The sequence below is a fragment of the Drosophila subpulchrella genome, chromosome 2R (assembly GCF_014743375.2).
Source record: "Drosophila subpulchrella strain 33 F10 #4 breed RU33 chromosome 2R, RU_Dsub_v1.1 Primary Assembly, whole genome shotgun sequence".
Taxonomy (NCBI): domain Eukaryota; kingdom Metazoa; phylum Arthropoda; class Insecta; order Diptera; family Drosophilidae; genus Drosophila; species Drosophila subpulchrella.
This window is the reverse complement of record NC_050611.1, coordinates 11,933,381-11,949,392: the sequence shown is the minus strand read 5'-3', so window position 1 is coordinate 11,949,392 and position 16,012 is coordinate 11,933,381. Positions and strand designations below refer to the sequence as shown.

The following is a 16,012-nucleotide window of genomic DNA, read 5'->3' as shown; positions in this document are numbered from 1 at the left end:
TATCATTTATATTACTATTTTCATTTTTTCATTTCTGTAATGACACATTTCTTTTCAATTTAATATGAGTATATGCGGCTATTTTAACCATTTTGTTTATTTCGATGTGAAATAATAAAGGAAAGAAAAATAGCAAAAGGTGAATTTTATTTTAGCTAAAGTAATAATTCCGCCTTTGAGCTAGTTTTATTGTGTGTGAGGACGATTGTAATAATAGTTAGCTATTTTCCGTTGAGTAAGCGTTTAAATTAAATAATATAAAACGTAATTGTAAATTATGGATACATATTTAACATTTTGTACTTCTTGTTGTTGAGTGTTTTGTTTCCGTTTGATCGGTGATCGGTTCATCTTTCTTTTTTTTTTTCAAAATTTGTCATTCCAGTTGACATCCGTTTTCAGATCTTGGCTTGTGTTTTCTGAGGTTTGTATCAATGTGTTTTGCTGAATTTTGCACATTTAATAACAATTGCCGTATTTAGTTAATTTTTACAATAATAATGTTGCTTTTTAATGTGTTTTTTTGCACAACCTTTGCTTATTTTTAATAAATATGCATTTTGTTTTAGTTTTCGTGTGAATTTTTCTTTTATGGTTTTTTTCTCACTGACTTAGTACAACAATAATTATATAGTAAGAAATAAATTAATGTTTTTTATTATTTATATATATATATATAGCTGCATATATGAGTTTGTTGATTTTTTGAAAACACTTAAATTGTTTTGTTTTTTTACCCCTTTGCTCAAATGCCTTTTCTTTGGGCAATTTTATAAACCGCCAAAGTTTTCAGCATTTTAATCAAAATTACAAATTGCTTTGCGTTCTAGAATTATTTAGTTGCAAAAGATCTTTCTACGCGCAATACTGCTGTCTTTGTTTGTCCATTGACTAGCCAATTCTAATTGGGTTTCTTTTGCATTCCTACGGTTAAACAAAAGTTTTGGAAATCATATATTTTGTGTTCTTGGCAAAAGGAATATTTTGAATCTTCATGAGCCCTAAGAAGAGACAAAAACATCCTTTTTAAAAGGAAACCAAAAATGTAAATAGTTTTTAATTAAAGCTGATTTAAGTAACAATTGGCGAGAGCATTGAGAACTCACAAAATTTGAGCATTGCCGCGCAGTCTTTTGCTGGAGGATTCGAAAACAATTTGTAATTCTTTTTCAGGTTCAGAGAAGAATGTTCTGACAGCTGAGTCGTCAACTTTATCTTCTTCCTAGTTGCATGTGTCAATTGTTTGTTTATTCATTTGCGCATCAGGTTGCCGTTTGTTTGAACTTTTCGTGTGAGTTTTGAGCGCGTGACATTGATTAACAAATTGGAATCGCGCAGAGAAAATCGCATTTAAATATATTTAGTTCTCGTTTCGCCTTTGCCTTGGCCTTTTAATACTGTTCTCCAATTTCGAATTGTAAATAAGCAAGTGTAAAATAGCAAAAGACCCTAAAAAACTAAAACTTAAACAATCATTGTATAATATTTTGATTTTTAAAAAAGTGTTTCAGTTACAAATAAAAACAAATAGCCCGTTTTTACAAAACTATAATTAAGCGAGAGCACTAAACGTAAGTTACAATTTATAAAGTATATTAAAAATATATATATAATCCTTCCTGCTCTTTGTATATACAATAAATTATGGCAATTCAAATGGAGTATACCGAAATGATATTAAAAGCGAACCAAAGACCCATTTTCGCAAACTTATTTTCCAGCTAAATTGTTTTCTTTTATCATTCTCGTATTTTACAAGATTTTTACAAGCTGAGCTTTTCAGTGTTATCTCCAAAACAAGTAAAGCATTCTTTTCTTCCTTGTCTACCTTTAGATATCTTCGAGTTTTCACTGTTTCCGGTGAAAGTCAGTAGTTCTGAGTAATTAGTTTGCGTAAATGGATCCTCAAGCTGTCACCATAGATAAAGCCTAGAACAGCAAGCGTCCGTAATCGTTCTGAGCCGCCTTCCTGCCAGTTGACTGCATTAGATACGGCGGCATCTGGTGCTGCGGAGCACCCAAACTGTGCGACAGCTCCCAGTTGTAAAAGTGGCGCTGCGATTGGGTCTGCGATTGCTGCGACTGCCTCTGCTTGGCGCTCCACGGACGCTTGCCGCTGCTCATTAGGCTCTGCTCGGAGTGGTGGTGGTAGTGGAATTCGCTTCTGGGCCTGGGGTCATCGTCGTACTGTCCTTGCAAGCGGGCCTCCAAATGTCAGACATGCGGCTTGTGCTGCCCGCCGCAGAGGCCGCAATGGATGCCCGCCAAGTGGCAGGCGCGGAGCGGCGGATAGCACCACAGGCAGGGCACGAACAGTGAGAGGATCGCCAGGCCCAGCCAGCGCTTGCTGCAGCCTGCCTCGCCAGCGCTGCAGTCGCACGGATGCTGGGCCGTCTCGCCCTCGGCGTCGCTCATGCAATGGTAGATCATGCAACGGGCACAGCCCATCCCGGAGATGCACTCGTAGCCGCTGCGAAAGGGATCCGGGGCATATTCGCATGCGCCCCGTCGATTGAAATCCTCGCTGTACAGCTCGTGGCAGTAGCGGCATCGCAGGCGCGTCTCCTTCTTCAGTATATCGGATACGTTGGGTTTGTGCAGTGGTTTTCCCGAGCCCCCATCACGGCCGGCCATCAATCCTCCGCTGGCCACCGTCTGGGCAGCCGCCATTGCCTGCGCCGCCTCCAGAGCATTGCGCTTCTTCAGCGCACTGATCGACTCGCGTCGAGCGTTGAGCACCTGCGCCCCCACTGGCTGGTCCACCACCGGATAGTTGTAGTCGTGGTGCACCGCCGTCAGCGTTACGTACGAGTAGTTCTCACTGGCCGCGATCTGACCGGCGGTCGCCGGAGATGGAGCTGCAGATGCGGGCGGTGCGTCTGGCGGCGATGTGGTGGCCGATGTTTTGTCCGTGGATATGTAGTGAATGGGCGGCGGGGGCAGCTTCTCCGAGTCAGAGTTGTTGCTGACGCTCTCTGTAAGATGACGAATAGGATTAGTTATGTAATTTAGGTTTGTAAATTGTGACCACAAGTGAAATCAAGACCTTATGTGTATAAATCTTTCCTATAAAATGCTCCTTTAAGATCGATTTCACTTGCTTTGTACACATCTGAACAATACTTACTGTGACTTTTCTCGCTGCCCTCGGGGCTTGAATGGATCTTTTGTAAACTCTCGCTCTCCACAGGTAAGTCCAGGGTCATGAATACATCATCTTCGCCAACCGAATCATATTTGGTTAACGGCGGGCATATTATCGTCGGATTCGATTTGGCCAGTCCTGAATAAGGTAAAGAAATAAGCCTTAGTTTTCCGGAAATTCAAATTATATTATATTTAAGCACAGATCAGAGTTTTTAAAAAGCGCAAAGCAGAGAACAGCTTAAAGTTTTATAAAGCAAACAAGTTTAGAGAGAGAGCGTGAGATCAGAACACATCTATGTAGGTGTAGCAAGGAAATCGAAAAGAATTCGTTGAAAAGTTGTGACCTATTGGTGTGGACTAGACTATACTATTCACAAATATGTGCTGGGAATTTTGAAGTGATCGAGCACAATGTTCCTTCTTCAAAGCAAACAGCACACATGAACTAATTTAAGGTACGTCCCGATTAAACACTTACCAATTCGATTGAAATTATAGATTTAAATGTTTGGTTGATTTGTTGATTTTTGAAACAAATTTGCAATATTCCAATGTGAGTTGTGTGTAGTGATTTTTGATAATTGGTTTGATTGTATTTTTTGTTTGATGTTGTGGCAAAAGTAGAGCATAAGACATACAAAAAGTTATATATTAGTAACGAAAGCAATACTAAGGCAGATAGGCTTGGAAGAATCGGAAGAAAGAACGAAGTGGTTTTTTTTGGCATGAGTTGGAAGAAAAGCAGGAATCAAGAGGCAACTAAAGCGGGCTGACAATAAGCAGAGAGAGATGGGATATGCAAGCCGGTCATGCAACTACTAGGTAGATGGGATCAGCCATGGGGATCCGGGCAGGATTTTACCATCGATCAGCTCGTTGTAGGCGCGCAGGACGCCCTTGTCAAAGGCGCGCGCATCGGCGGCCGTTTGAAATGTGAGTCCGTTCCGCTGCTTGCCTGCGCGCCAATGATGAAATGTGGGCATTACTTTGTAATACTTCAGATCTCGATTGATCACACAGCTCAATATGACCTGTCGAGGATATAACCATTAATATTCTATCATATCAAAAGAGTCTAATATTTCTCAACTCACGCTCTGATCGGATATCCTTTGTCCGTAGATGATGTAGTCATGACCCGATGCCAATGGGGATAGCCTAGCCCGCTTCCGGATCGAAACGTTGGCCAGGCCACCCCCGGCCAGCGGTAGCCAGCCCTCGGTGCTCTCGTCTCTGGTCATTACCTGTGCGCGTACTGTTACTAAGAAGTCGCTGTGAAACAGAACAGATCGAAAGAAGGTTTCATAAGTAAATTCTTTTAAATAGCCAGCTAATATAAGCTGGACAAATAAAAAACTACAAGAAAGAAACTGTTAAAACTAGGACTAATTTTGTTTTTAATATTCTTTTGCTTTGTATTATATAATACTATATAAAAAAATGTATTTATTTCAATTTTCCCCAAAGGCTTAATAAAACTCAATACCAGCTGAACTCAAAAACAATCCCACCTGCTCTTCCTGCGTTTGAGGCTAAGTTTTTTATAGGAAACCGTAGCCATGCTGAAACCACCAATTGTTTTTATCGAATGAGAGCCATCGAAGTTTCGGAGCTGCATGTATATCTTCGGTCGGATAACCTACAAGTGCCGCTAATTTGGCTAATTCAATTTTTGGGCCAGCCAAGGAAGCCATAGCAAGGATGCTAGTTGCCACCTGGCCATCAGTAGCGTCTGATTCATTCAAGCGAAAGTGAAAAGCCAATGTCAACTAAAAATACCATCAAGTCCTTCGGTTTAAAAATATAAGCTCAGGGCAAGAAGCACTCAGGAAAAGTATGTGTTGGAAACCAACCCTTTTGTGGGATAAAGCAATTCGTAGAACACATTCTCTAACCAAAATACAAATAGTATTATTTATAATTGTTATCCAAAGTTGTAAGGTAGTGGTATTTCGTAAATTAGGGTTGCCAAATGGTTTCATTGTTGGAGCCCGGAACTTCAGTTCTAGGGGTTTCTCTTCCTCGGCTTATGAATGGGGCGACATAAAATGGAGTTTTTAACGACCTGCGCACAAGATTCGCATAAATGGATTGTGCTTGAATAAGGACAGAGTTCCCGGGCCAATGTATGGGAGTTACTCAATGAAAAAAGCTCCAAAAAGGGAGTTGAAACTCCACTGTGCCAAGTGGATGTCTGTGTGTGCGAGTGTTTGTGTGTGTTATTTGGACGGGGAGGGGGTTGCGTGCATGTAAGTGCAGCGGTGTGCGTGACACATACACATGCTTGTCCTAGTTTCGCTGGATTTTACAGAATGAATATTTGTCGCGACGTCACCGGGCCTCCGAGTAGCCAGGACATGTCAAGGACTGGTCCTCCTATGATTTTCATTCAGCTACGTCAGCCTAGCCAAGGATTTTCGAGGCGGTGTGTGAACGAAAACCGAAAGAAAGCCAACGGAACTATCCAGGGTCAGAGCATAACGCATAACGGGTTTTCATTGAGAAAGAGAGAGTCGTCGCTAACGGTTCACTCCATTTCGATTTAGAGTTGCCACCCAACCCATAGTCATCTTTTCAAAATACCAGGGTGTAGTCGAAGTAAAGTTAAAAGAGCTCTATATGTGGATATACTACCAGCAACTCCACCAAACATAAAACATACATACAGTACATATGTACTTTTATAAATATGGAAGGCTAGAAGAGCCTGCCCCAAGCCGAAACTAAAAGTCTATCAATATTTGGAAGCTCTCCCTTCCAGTAACAGCGCATGCGTGGGAAAGATAACGTTAGAGAGCGACGGTGAGCCAGAGAGCTCGCTCCAGTTATCTGTTTCAATGTGTGTGTGGGAGTTGTCGCCTATAAATGATCTGTGGCTAAATTAAAACCAACTAACTAAACAATTTTTCGATTTCTAACCAACATCCATTCATGCCCGCCTGTGGGGCCCAACTTTGGCGGTTACTGGTATTACCAAAACATTGTTGCCAACTGAATGGCTTGGATACTCCCACACATACACACTCATGCACCCACACACAGAGGCTGCAGCAGAAAAAGATGAATGAACAACGGTCTGCGTGTGCGTATACGTCTGGGCCTGTAGTTGTGTGCACACCCACACAAAAAGTCGGAGAGGCGACACCAAAATACAAAAAAATAGAAGAAAAAGTTCCAATACACAGAGCCCCTCTTTAAATAGTCGAATAGTTTTGATAGCTCCCGATGTCTAACACACACTCCCACGTATTTGCATACAACCACACATATACACATCTACATCTGCCCTGTCGCGTGGTCACGAATGTCCCGCTTACCGTTACATTATTCACATGCCAATCAATTTACAATGCAAAATTGAAATCGAATGTTGTTTCCGCTGCGACAAGAAAAGCAGCAAACAGGGTGCTACTTATAAAACTTATAGTTATAGTGCGCCAAAGAAATAAATTTAAATTCTAGCAAAAGTATTAATTTTTCTTGTGATTAAATAAATTTAAATCGTAGGTCACCTACCTACTGTCTAAATAGGACAAACTTGGATTTTAAAAATCATTGCCTACTTTCTGGCGATTTCCTTCTTAAATATCTTGTATCCTGGCTAAATTTTTAAAAACTTTCTTTCATTATATGCGTCTGGAAAAAAACGTTTATTATGTCGATTTTGTTGATTAACAGAAATAGTACTAATAAATCAAAACTTTACGGGCTTGAACATTTAGATTAGTTCATTGGTTTTTCCTCAGTAAAAGCATTTCAAAAATCATTACCTAATTTCTAGGGAATTCAAATGACATTTTTAATGTGGGTTTTCGAGATTTTGGTTTAGACTCTATGGTTTTTTTATATATATTATACAATTATTATAGTGTTACGAAATCTCGACTCAAATAATGCAGTGATTGAGTTCTATGCCGTAATTAGGCACTACATAATTGTGATTCGTTAGATACAAAACTTTAATTGTAGCTGCTGTTAAACACAAATAATATTCCAATATTATAGAACTGCCTCCAGTTGCAAATATTGTTTTGAAATAAGTGACATCGAGTCTGTGACCCGAAATACATGCATAACCCTTGGAAAACTCAACGCAACTATTAGGTCTTTAAAAAGTGATTTTATAAAGACACTTAAGAAAATTATAAAACCCAATTCAAAGCATAATAATGAGCACCCCCTTTGCGAGTTTGTGTGGAGGCATGTCGCATATCAATTCATTATGAGGACGGTATAAAGAGCAAGACATGAATGAAACTACAGGAACCTTGGGCTCTATGCTTTTTGTTCTTGTTGCGCAGGCTTTTGCCTTATACCCGATGTAAGAACTAAAAGAAATAAACGAATCGCGGGGCGAAACAACAAACGGACAAACACAAAATGACATCATTGTCGAATAGAATTTAAAAAGCGCCAGTGGCGCGAGGCAATAATACGTGAGTAGTCGTAACAACGGCAATTATTGGACCCAGAGGCGAACGGAAAAGAAACCACACATGGGGGCGTTCCATTTCATTCATTAAAAGTGTCGACAGACAATGTGGAGACTTCAATTCGACCAGACAAATGACTCACGGTTCTTCATTCATTCGGTTATCCATTGAGGAGAAGAGGCCGTCGGTCTCAATTAAAAAGCGTTCAGTAAATTGAAAAATGTTTTTCAGCAATCAGCTATCAATTGGAGCCAATTAATTGGGGCACGCCAATTTGTAGCAAGCAATTGGTAGCCATAAAAGCTGGGCTTAAAAGCCAGTCCTTAGATCCGTAAACGCCAACAACATTTTGGGTTTGCTTAAAAAATTTAAACTTTTTTAGATGTTACAAAAATTGCAAAAAGTTGGTATGCCAAGTTAACACTTCATTAAAACTAAACTAACTTCGATGTTCTTTAAACATTTTAAAGCTTTACTTCAAAGCTAGCGAAGTGGTCTGGCCTTACAAATTAAATGCACATTCGATCGAACTTCCTTAACTCTGCCACCAAAGAGATTTGAGTTATCTATTTCCAATAAAATTATTTACACTTATAAATGCTTTGAGTAACTTTAATAAGTTTAAATACACACATAAATACATAAAATTCTTGGCTAAAACTGTTAGGATCCTTAATATAACTCTCTTATTACCATTTGAGCGTTACATTAATTGATCGTTTAAATTATGAGGAAACTGGTGAATCAAATTATGCTGAAGCTATTCTAAGAAATTGAAAATAATAATTTTAACACATCTAGTAAAAATAAAAATTCCCATTTATTAATTTAAAAATGTGTCATTATGCGTAACGCTTATTGTTATGTGTATTTTTTTATTAACATTTCATATTTTGGTGATTCACAGACATCTGTAATGGTTCCGGACTTGCAGGCTTGGACATTTTAATTAGTTTATAATTTATGAAATAAGTAATATTTGTAAGATATTTTTGAATTTATTTTTTAAACATACAGTCGAACCTTTATACCTCGAAAAACCATCTGCCACCAAAATATGAATGCCAGATACGGCGAGTTATGGAAACTTATAATGATTCTACTGTAGTGATCGATTATTTCGACTTTAGTATGGTTTGTGCTCTAAACCTGGTAAACTCACCTTTCATGTCCTTCTGTCATGGTTCGTTATCAGAAAGATTCTAATATAGCAGCGTATAGTGTCGGTGTTGTTGTTGTTGGTGGCGAAATACACCATGATTAAAGCATAAAGACATTCAGAGCTGCTGCTGCACAAACGGTTCCAACGAAAAAAGGTAATCAGACGACAACAACAACACCATAAACTAGCCGATACTCTTAGACGATCCTATCCCACGTTGTTTGTTGTTGGTTTTTCCTGTTGTTGTTATCCGACTTTCAAAATATCTCGCCGATCTCCAGTTATATTTATTTTTTTTGGCACAATTTTGGGGTCGGGGTTTTTACAAACAGTTAGGGGTTTTTATTCATTCACTAAATTGAAAAGAGAGTGGGGGGGGAGGAAAAGTAAATAATTAATTTCGGGTTTTAGCGTTTAAAAATCGAGAATCACTTTTACTTTTCCCAAGTACACAAACACAGAGCCACTTATGTGGGCGTGTAGACAAACACAGTGGAAAACTTCGCGCACAGACACACACACGCGCGTACATACACGGATTTTTCCAAGCAACAAAAGATGTAACAGATGAAAATTGAGAGAAGGAGAGGCTCAAATTGGGAGTCTGTATGCGTTAAAAACACACTGATTTTCTTTTTTTTCCGAGTGCAAACTTGATTTAATTTATTTATGTTGATTTTTCGGACCGTCCATTTGCAGCCAGCACCGTTTTCGTTTTATTAACATAAAATTTGCAAAAGCGAAAATTCATTCATACATTTCCACCAAGCAAATCAGTCTCTCTCGCTCTCCTCTCTCGCCCCATCTCTCTCTGGCGTACTCTCTGCAGCTTGCGCAGAAAGTTTTTTGGGCGATTTCTCCATGTGTGTATATGCTGCTCAGCTTGCTGTTGCTGCCTTTACATATTTACATACGCCTATACATACTGCTCACTAAAGCTACATATTTTCACCGATTTTCCCAAAGAAACTGATTTGTTTAATTGTTAACCGCAGCACATTTACTACTACTGTATGTATTTTCTTTTGTTCTCGCTTTCCACTGGATCTGTGTGTGTATTGAAGCACTACGTTTTTTGTACTGTTAAAATGGAACGAGAGACAGAGAAAAGAGTAGAGGAACTGAATAGTTTTCCTATTTTTTCGCATTTCAAATATGCAGCTCAGTCTTATAATTAATTTATTTAATAACGCGCACACACATACGCACACACACGCACAGCAGACGCAATGGAATGTTGGTATTTTGTGAATTTATTTTGCACCAATTTCAATAGCATTTACTTGTGCTGCTCGCGCGCCGTCTTCGCGAAAATTGTGCGCTTTCCGAAGGGGCGTTTTTAACAATTTGCAGATATTTTCACAACAATTAACATTTCCGAAAACAAACGAAGCGACGGCGAAAAAATTAGGAGGCGAACAGTGTGAACGCATAAACATCAACGAAATATACTTCTTTATGGTATTCCAGTTTTGGAAAAATACTAACAGTATTATTTTTAATTGCGCACCAGAGCTCAGGGTTGCCAGATAGGGAAATTTTTATACCCCAAATAAGGTCAAACTAAGAAATAGTCCCTTAAATTCAAACGATTTTTAATTATCTCAGAAAACACTTACGTCAAGATTTGGAATCATAATAAAAAGCTTCCTATGATGAAATTAAAACTATTTTATTAATTTTTCTGCCGTTTATTAATTTAATTTATTTTAACACAAGATTTAACTTGTACTAAATGGAAAATATCTGCTGTGAGTGCAAGTGGTAAAGAGAGATAACGGATAGCTGATAACTGCATTTAAAATCATTGTTTTAAGTGCCATTCTTGTAATCTTGCTCAGGTTATAATGATTTCATTCCGAAGTTTGCAACGCAGTGAAGGAGATGTTACCAACCGCATAAAGTATATGTATATATTCCCGATCAGCATTACTAGACGAGTCGATCTAGACATGTCCGTTCTTATTCAACTAGTCTCTTAGTTTTAAAGTCTTATTTTTAGTGCAGGTAGTATAAAAGTCGGATAGAGCCGATTAAAAGATCTTATGGCGTGAAAAAGGCTTCCTTCTACCTGTTTCATACTTTTCAACGAATCTGAATACCCTTTTACTCTACGAGTACGGTTTTGATAATAGAATAAAAATTGTATCTAAAATGTATTGTTTTCATCAAAAAGACTCAAAAAGTTTGCCCAACCCATATATTGACACTTTTTATCATAAAAGTTACCGATTGGATGTAACTGAACGATAAAATGTGCAAGCCGTTTCAGTTCAGTATCACAAACATTTTATGCGTACCTTGAATGTCCCAAAACTAAGCAACATTAATTTTATGAGACAAAGTTCTTAGTTGATATTTTTTAGAAGTTTGTAATAAATAAATTTGATTTTGTAATACATAAATTATTAACTTCCTAGAAAAAATGTTTCTACAATCAAAAACGGGATACATTAACCAAGTGGACCTGGCATCGCCAACAGAAATATATATATTGACTTTAATGCTATTACAATAGCTCATACGAGTATAACAGCAAAAGTGTATAGAATACCCATTTTATAATTGATTTTTAAATCAAAAACTTCTTATATCAAATAAAAACACCTCTAAACGAGGAGAGGGGTCGTGACGATCGCGCCTTCAACTTACAACAATTCGTATATCAAATTTATTTAACTAAATAAATACACTTTTGAAAATGTTCTTATTTGGCACGCTGCAATAGAATATTCAGATGTATGCTTATATATGTAGGCTTTCTTTTTTGTTCATAAGTTCTAAGAACTTCCACATTTGGCGGAAACTTGAAGAAAGCAATAAGGTATTTTGTATCACACTGTGGTTTCGCCCACGTTTGTTTTCAGAAACATGACCCGGTGCAGATCGTCCGTACTGCAGGCAGGATCTTTCATCAGGCTGCTGGCCTGTGCGAGAACCAACGTGGATGGCTCTTTGGTGGCGGGAACGGATAAGATCTGGCAACTGGTCTTGAATAGAAGCGGAAAGTGCTCACGCTTGGAGTGCCACCACTCGAGCACGTTAAAGCCTTCCGTGTAGGCCATCTGAATGGCCTGGTATTCTCGGATTTCCTTGGCTATCCTGTCCTCCTGGCAGTCCATGGCGACAAAGTCCGAAAAAAGATCATCTTCCGGCTCAATGGCGCCCTCTATGACCAACTCGCCCTCGCCTTTAATCAGGATTTGTTCCACTCGTTCCGGATACTCCGAGGAGCAGTAACGCTTCATGAACTCCTGGCAGCTCCCGATCGTCTGTTCCCGCTCTTCCTGGCGGAACTGCAGAAGTTTGTTGGTGGGCGGAAACAGGAAGTGGGCCATCATATGATATTTGGTGATGAGAGGCATCACTATCCCGTCGAAGTTGTCTATCAAGGCTCTCTTTAAATCCATCTCAATTGCATGTCTGGACTCCCCGGCACAGAACTTCCTCAGCCGATGGATGTGGGGTATGACCAGGTGAAGGGTTGGACTCGCTCCTCTCTCCAACGTTTTGTAGCACTTATCAAAGTGGGCCAGCAGATTGTTAATGGCCACCAGACCGGCTATTTCACAGCCCTCAATCGTCTTCTCATCCTCATTGGCAATAATCCCCCAGTTGGCCTCCAGTGACTTCAATATGTGTTGGATTTCGACAAGGCCTGCTGACGTGGTCGTGGGCAGCACTCCCAAGATAACCTGCTCCTTGGCCTTCTGCAACAAGCTTCTTAGCTCGCTGACGTCGTTAAAGGACTTCTCCACCACTCTATCGAGTAGGGAACTGAAGCAGAGCATGGTTTTTCTGCCCTCAAATACTATTTCAGAGCTGGCTCCGTACACGAAAATTGGTTTATCATCGTACAGATCACACTCTAAAATGCTCAGGGAGTCCTGGATCAGCTTAAAGATGTCGTTGCCTGAAACTTCATAACAAAAACCAAGTTACAGTTGTCAATATATGGCTCAATTGTTGGGGAAACGACATTATAATAGTATTCTAAGTCAACTAATGATTCCTGATTCACCATTATATGCCATCAAAGTAAAACCATTAGCATTTACCTACCTGTAGAGGACTTGCTCCTGGGCACATTGCTTAACCCTAGGAACTGGGTGCATTTGCGTCCCCCCCGAACGTAGTGCACGGTGCTGGTAAAGAAGAAGCTGTCGGCACTGGAGTGCTTTTCCTCGGCGATGGCAATGCTGTAGCCGTTTGTGCGGATGCTGGATATCTCGGAGCGGACCTGCCCTAGTTTTTCCTGGTACCAGTTGTCGATGTTCAAGGCGACGACTCCCGTCTCCGGCAGCAGATCATCCGCGCAAACATTGCGCCCGTATTCCGAGCCGATGTCCAGAATAACAGAGACTAGTTTCCGGAGCCCCGTATCCTGGACAATGTTGAAGGGACGGCAGTTGCCAACGCACCACTCCATCACCGCTTGGGTGACCTTGTCGGTGGCCTGCTCCTCCGTACTGGATGCGTTTGAGCTGGTGTTGGGACTCTCCCTTTTCTCGTAGCTACTGCCCAGGGGATCCTCGACCTTGTAGCTGACCCTATCCCTATAGCACTTGTGGCGCACCATATTCGAGGTGCATCCATGGTACTTCAGCAGGCTGAGGCAGGTCCTGCACATCACTATGTTCTGGAGGGCGACACCGCTCTTGTCCTCGATCCTGGCGAAAACATCCCAGACTTTGCTGCGACTCCGCTTGTTGCTTATGCGCAGGGCTCCTGCTTCTATTTGGGCCTTAATGAAGTCCTGGCTGTAGGAAGCTCTCGACATTTTACCCAATTTAAACAAAGAAATCAATTTCGGGTAGGAAACGATTCGTAAAATGATTCACTTTGTAAACTGACTCAATTGATGAGTTGTTAATCGATGACTAATACTGTTAATCGGTATCAGCTTAATCTAAGTTCTAAAATTAAATGAGAGGAAAGTTAGGGAATATTATTAAAATGAAATGCTTGACTTCATTTAATTGAACTAAGTTAACATATTTTAATAAATAAAAAAGATGCCCAGCAGCCACCTTGCAATTTTCACACCCTGCCTGCTCGCGTTTACCAGCACTGTTTTGTGCGTGACTGAATTTTCGTGAGTTTGATTGTATTTGTGTGGATTTATAATTTGGTTTGTTTTGGATTTGCAAACCGATTTCCAGCAAATCGCCCAATCCGCCAATTATGCATGTGGAGAAGAAATCGGAGCTACGCAGCCTCCTAAAATCCGGCGACAAGCGATGCAAACTTGTGGAGCCCCGGAATACGAAAAGCTGCGTCTGGAGGTTTTTCAATCTCGTCCAGTGCGACGATCGTATTGAGCCCTTTGCCTGCTGCAAGACCTGCGGCGATCTGCTCTCCTACAGCGGGAAAACCGGAACCGGGTCCCTGCTGCGCCACCGATGTCTCCACTCCAACAGCAGTAACGGTAAGTTGGGGATCCGAAATCTCACGCACGCCCTTCGAAATCCATTGCCACGCGTGCTCCGTGCCCGTGCCATAGAAACCGAGCACGGATCGGTGCCCGCTGCCATCGCTGCCATCCACGGGTCATCGGTTGTGGGCTCCTCCGTTTTTGGCGCGGGAAATAACTAAAAATTCTAGCCTGGACAGACCCCGAAAATCCCCTTGAAAATGGCTACAAAAAAAAATGTACAGATACCGAATTCCCCTCAGCCAGTGTTTGCACTAAACGCTATTAAAAATGGGTCGAAATTGTGTATGCCCATTTTACCCTAGAATAAACTATACATTTAAAAGATAGTTCTCTTAAAATTGGATATATTTTTATGTTCGTCTAAAAACATTTCCTTTTACTTTTGTTTTCCACCTTTTTTTGTCGCCTTTGTTTTCACCCCTATGCGCTGGCCTTTTACAACACTATTCCATTGAGCACTCGACAACACTGGCGCCAGCAACGCTAATATCGCAAAAAGTCATTTTGTTCTGAAAATTTCATTTTACGTAGCAAACATTTAAACAAAAACGATTAAAATGCCCAAGGGTCGCGTGAGCAATGTGTGGCAGCACTACGATATTAACGAGGAGTGCGAAAACTTTGCGATATGCCGCTACTGCGGCAACAATATATCGCGTGGTGGCATGGCCAGCAATTTGAAGGGCAACAATACCACCAATTTGTGGACGCATTTGCGGCACAAGCATAGCGACGAGGTCCTGGTCAGCCCGGTGCAGCAGCGTCCCCAGGCGCGGATGATCCCGATCATCAAGAAAGGTAATCTTCGGGAACCCATACACACAACATACCTGGGCGCTCTTTCTTCGTTCTTATGGCGGGCTATCGACCCCTTGGGACGGCGGGAAACTATCGTCGACGTCCATCTCTGGATGATATTTGTTATTATTCGGTTCGGGGCAGCTGTGTTTATCAATATGTATCGTAAGGCAGATCTCCCATCCTTTGATTGCAGAGAAAACTGTGCGGATAACCAAGGCCAAGACGCTGAGGGAGCCACTGCGTGTGGCCAAGCCGAAGATCGAGACCAATGTGGCCAGTTACCTGGGCGAGTCCGGTGCACTGCCCCAGAAGTGGGAGGAGTACGAGCAGAACGATGAGATCGGCGAGGACATCAAGGATATCATCTACAGCGAGGATCCCCTGTGCTACAGCCCCATACATGTGATGGAGGACGAGGGCCTGGAGCAGGGCGAGAAGCAGGTCACCATGGTGACCCATTCCAGTGCCTCCGCCGCTGGGGGCAGCAGGCCCAGTGGAGCGGCTTCGGGGGTCCAGGCCACTGTGGTGGCCTCCTCCACCTCCACCAACAACACGGCCAAGCAGCTGAAAAACAACCTCGAGACGTCCATCGACCGACTGACCACCGTTAGCGAGCAGCTCAGCTATATCATTCAGCAGAATCACGAGGAGGCCACCAAGGACGATGACTACTATTTCGCTCTTAGCTTGGTGCCCGTCATGCGGCACTTGTCGCTCAGTCGCAAGATGTACGTGCGCTCCAAGATCCAGGAGATACTGTTCAAGGAGAGCGAGGACTCTGTGCCCACCAAGGATGAGTAGGCGGCACCCCCCTTTACATTTAACCACAGGATTAAGAGGACGAGGAAAGGAACGGAAACAACAGGGCATCTCTGCATGCCTTTAACTAGGTTAAACAATTATACATATGTTATGTATTCAGTTAGTTTATGCTCTTCTATCAAGTGCAAATACTTTCAATTTTAAACTTATTTACCACAACAAATTTTGTCCGAAATAAAGCTATATGACGTAGTAAGAACAAGGTGGCTC

General features: G+C 41.3%; 2 protein-coding genes across 4 annotated transcripts; one reads left to right on the top strand and one right to left on the bottom strand.

Annotated features, from left to right (window-relative positions):
- Positions 1-309: 309 nt before the first annotated feature.
- LOC119549682 (sprouty-related, EVH1 domain-containing protein 1) lies at positions 310-10,175 on the bottom strand. Of its 2 annotated transcripts, none has more exons than XM_037857891.1 (6): positions 10,026-10,175; positions 8,743-9,095; positions 4,242-4,419; positions 4,010-4,178; positions 3,128-3,283; positions 310-2,975 (listed from the first exon to the last, which is right to left on the bottom strand). In XM_037857891.1, exons 2-6 carry the CDS (start codon positions 8,760-8,762, stop codon positions 2,215-2,217), a joined length of 1,284 nt encoding a protein of 427 aa, XP_037713819.1. In that variant the 5' UTR covers positions 8,763-9,095; positions 10,026-10,175; the 3' UTR covers positions 310-2,214. The 2 variants fall into 2 exon arrangements, with proteins under 2 accessions (XP_037713819.1, XP_037713820.1); XM_037857892.1 differs by having other exon boundaries at positions 3,128-3,217.
- A 3,731-nt stretch (positions 10,176-13,906) lies between these two features.
- Positions 13,907-16,004, top strand: LOC119549761. Of its 2 annotated transcripts, none has more exons than XM_037858014.1 (2): positions 13,907-14,170; positions 15,174-16,004. In XM_037858014.1, the coding sequence occupies exons 1-2, from the start codon at positions 13,927-13,929 to the stop codon at positions 15,779-15,781; spliced, it is 852 nt and encodes a 283-aa protein (XP_037713942.1). In that variant the 5' UTR covers positions 13,907-13,926; the 3' UTR covers positions 15,782-16,004. The 2 variants fall into 2 exon arrangements, with proteins under 2 accessions (XP_037713942.1, XP_037713943.1); XM_037858015.1 differs by lacking the exon at positions 13,907-14,170 and adding an exon at positions 14,628-14,977.
- Positions 16,005-16,012: the final 8 nt, after the last annotated feature.